Source organism: Phacochoerus africanus, chromosome 1, assembly GCF_016906955.1.
Source record: "Phacochoerus africanus isolate WHEZ1 chromosome 1, ROS_Pafr_v1, whole genome shotgun sequence".
Classification (NCBI taxonomy): domain Eukaryota; kingdom Metazoa; phylum Chordata; class Mammalia; order Artiodactyla; family Suidae; genus Phacochoerus; species Phacochoerus africanus.
In genome coordinates, this window is record NC_062544.1 from 43547018 (window position 1) to 43553523 (window position 6506).

Sequence of the window (6506 nt, forward strand, 5' to 3'; positions counted from 1 at the left end):
GTTGTCTAGACACTGCACTAAAGCAGGCTGACATCCATGTGTGGGTTGCCTAATTACAGTAACTTAAGATTTGGCCACTTGGTAGCCAATTTTCTCCCTATGAAGGAAGGTCTACTAATGATCTGTATAATCATCATCATCATTAATACCTCAAAGGCAACACCACCCAAAAATGCTGGGAACCGGTGGGACAGGACATGGGTGGTGCCAGTGTGTACCTATAAATACTTGTCATCACAGCACAGGCTCCCCCTCCGAAGGCAGTTCTGAAGTGTTTTCAGCCTGTTCATCCCTGTCTTGCACACCAGTCTGGTATTTATATTTAGCTTCTGTTCACCCACCTGCAAGATTCTGGCCAGCACCATGACTGATGATGAGCTGTCTGCCTTGGTGGTGGATAATGGGTCAGGGATGTGCAAGGCAGGCTTTGGTGGTGACGATGCCCCCCGGGCTGTGTTCCCCTCTGTGGTAGGGCGTCCCCGGCACCAGGGTGTCATGGTAGGCATGGGCCAGAAGGACTGCTATGTGGGGGATGAAGCCCAGAGCAAGAGGGGCATCCTGACCCTGAAGTATCCCATTGAGCATGGAGTGGTCACCAACTGGGATGACATGGAGAAGATCTGGCACCACACTTTCTACAATGAGCTCCGCGTGGCACCAGATGAGCACCCCATCCTCCTCACCGAGGCCCCCCGCAACCCCAAGATCAACCGAGAGAAAATGACTCAGATCATGTTCGAAGCTTTCAACACACCTGCCATGTATGTGGCTATCCAGGCTGTGTTGTCCCTCTATGCCTCGGGCCGGACCACTGGCATCGTGATGGATTCTGGAGATGGGGTCACTCACACAGTGCCCATCTATGAAGGCTACGCCCTGCCCCATGCCATCCTCCGTCTGGACCTGGCTGGCAGAGACCTGACTGACTACCTCATGAAGATCCTCACGGAACGAGGCTACAACTTTACCACCACAGCCGAGCGGGAGATTGTCCGCGATATCAAAGAGAAGCTGTGCTTCGTGGCCCTGGACTTTGAACAAGAGATGGTCGGTGCTGCTTCATCCCCCTCACTCGAAAGAAGCTATGAGCTTCCTGATGGGCAGGTGATCACCATTGGGAATGAACGCTTTCGATGCCCTGAAGCCATTTTCCAGCCTTCCTTTCTGGGCATTGAGTCCAGCGGGATCCATGAGACAACCTTCAACTCTATCACGAAGTGTGACGTGGATATTCGCAAGGACCTGTATGCCAACACCGTGCTGTCTGGAGGCAGCACCATGTACCCTGGCATTGCTGACCGGATGCAGAAGGAAATCGTAGCCCTGGCACCCAGCACCATGAAAATCAAGATCATAGCTCCCCCAGAGCGCAAGTATTCCGTTTGGATCGGGGGCTCCATCCTGGCCAGCCTGTCCACATTCCAGCAGATGTGGATCAGTAAGCAGGAATACGATGAGGCTGGTCCTCCCATTGTCCACAGGAAATGTTTCTGAATGGGCTTCCACACTTGTGCCCTTACATTTTCCTCAATTTCTAGACCCTAGCAATGGTACTGCTTTTATCGACTTTCAGTTGAGGCAAGGTAAATCATTCAGTCTTGCTAGTGTACAAACCAGCAAACTCACCTCCAACTAAGCATTGTGGGCTCCCACCCAGCTAACTGTAACTTGACTTCTATCAACTTAAGGAGAATTCTGAGATCCTATTCTATTTTGTTTACCTTTATGGTTCAAAGAAATGTAGGCCTGCTTGAATGAAAATAAGTGATACAGAGTAAAATGACAAATGTGTTCAGTATGGATAACTAGAATTTCCAATCTTTAAATATTAGTTTTTGCTTAAAATATTTAACAACAAATAGCAGGCTGTACAACCTTGTAAAAAAAAAGTGTATGTATTTAGCAAACATGTCTTATTAGTTAGAATTTTGGTTTTGTTTTACTTCTTTGTATAGAAATAATAGTATGGGTCAATAACATCCATATTTACATAAGTACTAAGAAAATAAAATATTCTATCTTAAAATAGTGATAAATCTGGCTATCTGAATAGCTAATGTGAATTTCAATTTCTCAACAGTCACTATTTTAGTAACTGTATTTTGTTTCCTTTATTAAATAAGCATAATGAAATAGCAGGATTCCACTAATGTTGTTTATAAAGCAACTGCATTTTCAGCTCCAAGTGGAGTTCTGCTTGCCAAACACATATTTTAATGTCTAACTTACCAAACTTCATTACACTTATAACAGCAAAAGTACTACAGATAAGGCCTAACTTTTAAAATAAAAAGAGATTGTGATATTAAATTAATTAATGTCATTATGTTAAGCTTGACAAGGATAATTTCATTTCTATTGCTTAGCACAATAATGCACATCTTGAATAATTTCTGTAGGCCATGATTTTGGATATTTCTCTTATCAAGGACTTCACTGCCAGAAAACATAGCTACAGCATCTTTGTAACTTATAAATTCTAGTACCACTATAGTAATCACAATTTTACTATTGGAAAGATTTTAGGATAATTCTGTTTCACTATGCCCAGTAACTAGCAGTACTTCTTTATATAAAGTGTCTCTAAGATATTAACATCCTAGAAAACATTCCTGTGTCATCTTACGTTCTCTAAACTTGTTTAATGAGTCCAATGGTGGTTTTTAACCAATTGGAAGAACAAGCACATTGATTTCAAACTATTCTGTGATTTCTCATTATCTGAAGAGCAGAGATATTTGTATTCTGCAGGGGTTTTTTTCTGAACTTTTAGAATTTTGGGAGGGTTGCTTATTAAGTCCTTATCACATTCTCAGGAAAAGAGGGACTTCTTCCCTTTCAGTTGGGAAGAAGCTTATATTCATGTTTTAAATCTCTAAATTGGAATTTTTAAGCATTTGGCTTTAAAATTTTCAAAGAATTTGGTTTTTTTTATTTTCTTTAATCTAACAACACAATTTTTAATTCATTTAATCAAAATTAATCTCTACAGGATCTTTATTTTTTAAGACTTAGAGTTTCCTTTCCCCTATAATTAATTTTAAATAAACTAAGACTTATTTATGCTTGTGTTTCCTGTTACTTCTCAATTTTTTTCAAAGAAATGTAGAATGATCCAGAGAGGATCCTTTTATATTATTTTATATCCTATTCATCTATCTGTATGTTATAATTTTGCACCTCACATATTTAACCATGTAAATATCAAAAGGAAAAAAAAATTTTTTTTTGGTCTTTTCGCCTTTTCTAGGGCCGCACCCATGCGCCGCATATGAAGGTTCCCAGGCTAGGGGTCAAATCGGAGTTGTAGCCGCCGGCCTACGCCAGAGCCACAGCAACACCAGATCTAAGCCGTGTCTGCAAACCACACCACAGCTCATGGCAACGCTGGATCCTCAACCCATGGAGTTAGGCCAGGGATAGAACCCGCAACCTCATGGTTCCTAGTCAGATTCATTAACCACTGAGCCACAATGGGAACTCTAAAAGGAAAAAAAATTTAAAGAAAGATGGCTAGTATATAACATTATAAGTTCTTCGTAATCTCAATTAGAAAGTTAGGTTTTATAGAGTTCCCATTGTGGTGCAGCAGAAATGAATCCAACTAGGATCCACAAGGATGCCAGTTCAATCCCTGGCCTTGCTCGGTGAGTTAAGGATCAGGCATTGCCGTAAGCTGTGTTGTAGGTCACAGACTGGCTCAGATCTGGCGTTACGTTACTGTGGCTGTGTCGTAGGCCAGCAGCCTTAGCTCCAATTCAATCCCTACCTAGCCTGGGAGCTCTATATGCTGTGGGTATGGCCCTGAAAAAAAAAAAAAAAAAAGTTAGGTTTTAGTGGATGAACTGGTCTCCAGGTAATTAGCAGGTAGAGATAACAGCAAAAATAATAACAATATCTTGGATATTTATGCTGCAACAGCTTCCACTTGCAAAACTGTTCTCACACCTTGACCTACATTCTCAATTACCAGAAAAAAACATATCTCCCCATTCACAGAAAATTTCTGAGACAGGTAAAGTGAACCTCTGAGAGAGAGAACTATTGGGTCCCACATCATTAGCTGAAAATACAAATTCCATAATGCAAAAAAATTTGAACCTTGGGTCTTTATTTTCCTATTCATCAACATTGACCAACTGATGGGTAAATTTAATGAGGAAACACTTGATCTCACAATTTTATATTTTAGAATCAATGCCATCTTTTTAGGACACAATTGGCTTGTTATTCACCAGTGTCCACCAGATGGGACAGCACTAAGATAACCTTCACAGATGAATTCCACACCCTTATAAGTGATTCCCACCCTCCCTCAGTGAATCTCCCAGAGTAGCAATCTAGAGCTGGGACCATACTACAATCCCCTCCAAACAGTTATTTCCTAATCTCAGGTAACATTCTTGTCAAAGTGCATACCATCCAAAGCCAATACCTATACTTCTTCCCTAGCTTTCAGATGTACTTAATTTTCAATAGTGAGATTAAGTAGTGCTAGGACACAGGTTGAGCCTTACGTTCACAATTCTGTACTAGAGAAGAGCCTAGAAATAAGTATTACATTTTCCAGATAATCAAAGAATAATCTAGTGAGGTACCAAGGGTCTCACCACATTTATTTACTCATTTTGCAAGTATAAATCCAATAGCCCATGCTAGAATTTACTAGAGAAGTGATCCAAGGACTTTGGTGAATTTATAATCCAGTTATGAGGACAATTACGTGCAATGGGAAGCACTATGATCTAAGGATGATAGACTAAACATGGTGCTTGGTACTGTAATAATTCTAATAAGAACAATTCAAGCCACAGTGACCAAAGAAGGGTTCATAGAGCAGATGGAGTCATCAAGTTAAGTCTTAAAGCACACACAAGTTGTACTGAGTGTAAGAACTTTTCTTAGATGGTTCAGACACCATTACAGTCACTATTTAATGGGGTCAGTAAGGCAGTTAATTCTTATTTTGAATACCTCCATTGGTCTATGCTGGACTGTAAAAAAGTATATAAAATTTAATTAAGGATCAGTTCAAATATGACTTCTTCTACAGAGCTTTTTCTAGCCTTCTTGCTCCCTTTTCCAAGGAAAAGTGGTAAGTTCCTGCTTTGTGCTCCCAGTGTATCATCTGCATGCATGCAGTATAGCACCTATAACATGTGTCCACATTCTCCCACCCTCACCCGTCAGTGAGCACCTAGAGACAGAGACAGGGACAGTATTTGTTCACCTTTGAACCTTCCAGGATTTTCCTAATATCTGTCACATAGGATTAACTCAATAAATGTGGTTGAATGAAAAAAAGAGTGAATTAATCAAGTCTGAGGTACATCATGAACTTTGTAGTTCTGCATTATCTATTTCTTACCACTCATTCTCAGCTCCTGTCTTCTAGTGTCTACAACTTCTGCTGTGTTGTGTTTCCTCTGAAGCATATATTTTTTTTCTTTTTCCTTTTTTTATTTCTTCTCTTTTCAATTCACTTCTATTCACCTCAGCCTAGAGAGCAGGATTTTTAAAGTTTTTGATGTCAATAAAAGTTTCCCATTCTTTGGATTGATCAAAAGATCAATCAGCCTCATCTTTTGGAATGTGAGCTAGCTATGTAGCTGCTGAAATTCAGCTGAGGGACGGGGAGGGGGGCGGGGGGGAGGGAGAGGAAGAGAGAGAAGAAGAAGGAGGAGGGGGAGGGGACAAGGAGGAAGGGGGGAGAAGGAGGAGGAGGGGGGAGGAATAGGAGGAGAGGAGAGAGGGGGGAGAGGAGGAGAAGAAGAAGAAGAGGAAGAGGGAGAGGAAGAAGAAGGGGAAGGAGAAGGAAAAAAGGAAAGAAAGAAGGAAGGGGAAAAAGAAAGAAACAAAGAGGGAGGGGAGAGAGAGAGAAAGGAAAGAAGAAAGGAAGGGAGGGAGGAAGGAAGGAATAATGGAGGGAGGGAGAGGAGAAGGAAGGAAGAAGGGAGTGAGAGGGGAGAGAGAGAGAGAAAGGAAGGAAGAGAGGGAGGGAGGGAAGAAGGAATGAAGGGAGGGAAGAGGGCAGAGCAGGAGGGGAGAGAGAAAGAAAGGGAGGGAGGGAGGGAGGGAGGAAGAGAAACAAACAACCAAAAGAAGAAAGAAAGACCAGCCTTTCAGTGAGTACAATAGAATACTCAGCTCTTCTAACCTAATCACATTGTTGCTGATATGTTTCTCTTTTTTTCTAAGCTCTGTATTGCTCTACAGTTATAACTCAGACATTATAATATATTGAAAAGTCTCCTTCTAACTATTCACAGCCTCCTGCCAGAATTTACAAAAGATTCTTTTCAAAAAATGTTTTTTTGAAGTTAGGAAATAAGCATGTGGTTTGGCCAATACTGCTTCCAGATGTTGATAAGTATAGTTGGAATGTCTTTAGGGATATATATGTACCTATCAGTAGAGAGACTGCTCATTAAAATTAATTGATACTTTAAGACTTCCTTTTTAAATATGAAAGGACCTGTCTGAACTATAGCTGTCGTTTTTTTCAA

The 6506-nt window shown here is 40.9% G+C and overlaps 1 protein-coding gene across 2 annotated transcripts; it reads left to right on the forward strand.

Annotated features, from left to right (window-relative positions):
* The first annotated feature begins 351 nt into the window (after nucleotides 1–351).
* Nucleotides 352–1656, forward strand: ACTBL2 (actin beta like 2). Of its 2 annotated transcripts, XM_047757199.1 has the most exons (2): nucleotides 364–492; nucleotides 619–1494. In XM_047757199.1, exons 1-2 carry the CDS (start codon nucleotides 364–366, stop codon nucleotides 1492–1494), a joined length of 1005 nt encoding a protein of 334 aa, XP_047613155.1. The 2 variants fall into 2 exon arrangements, with proteins under 2 accessions (XP_047613073.1, XP_047613155.1); XM_047757117.1 differs by having other exon boundaries at nucleotides 352–1656.
* The last annotated feature ends 4850 nt before the right edge of the window (nucleotides 1657–6506 follow it).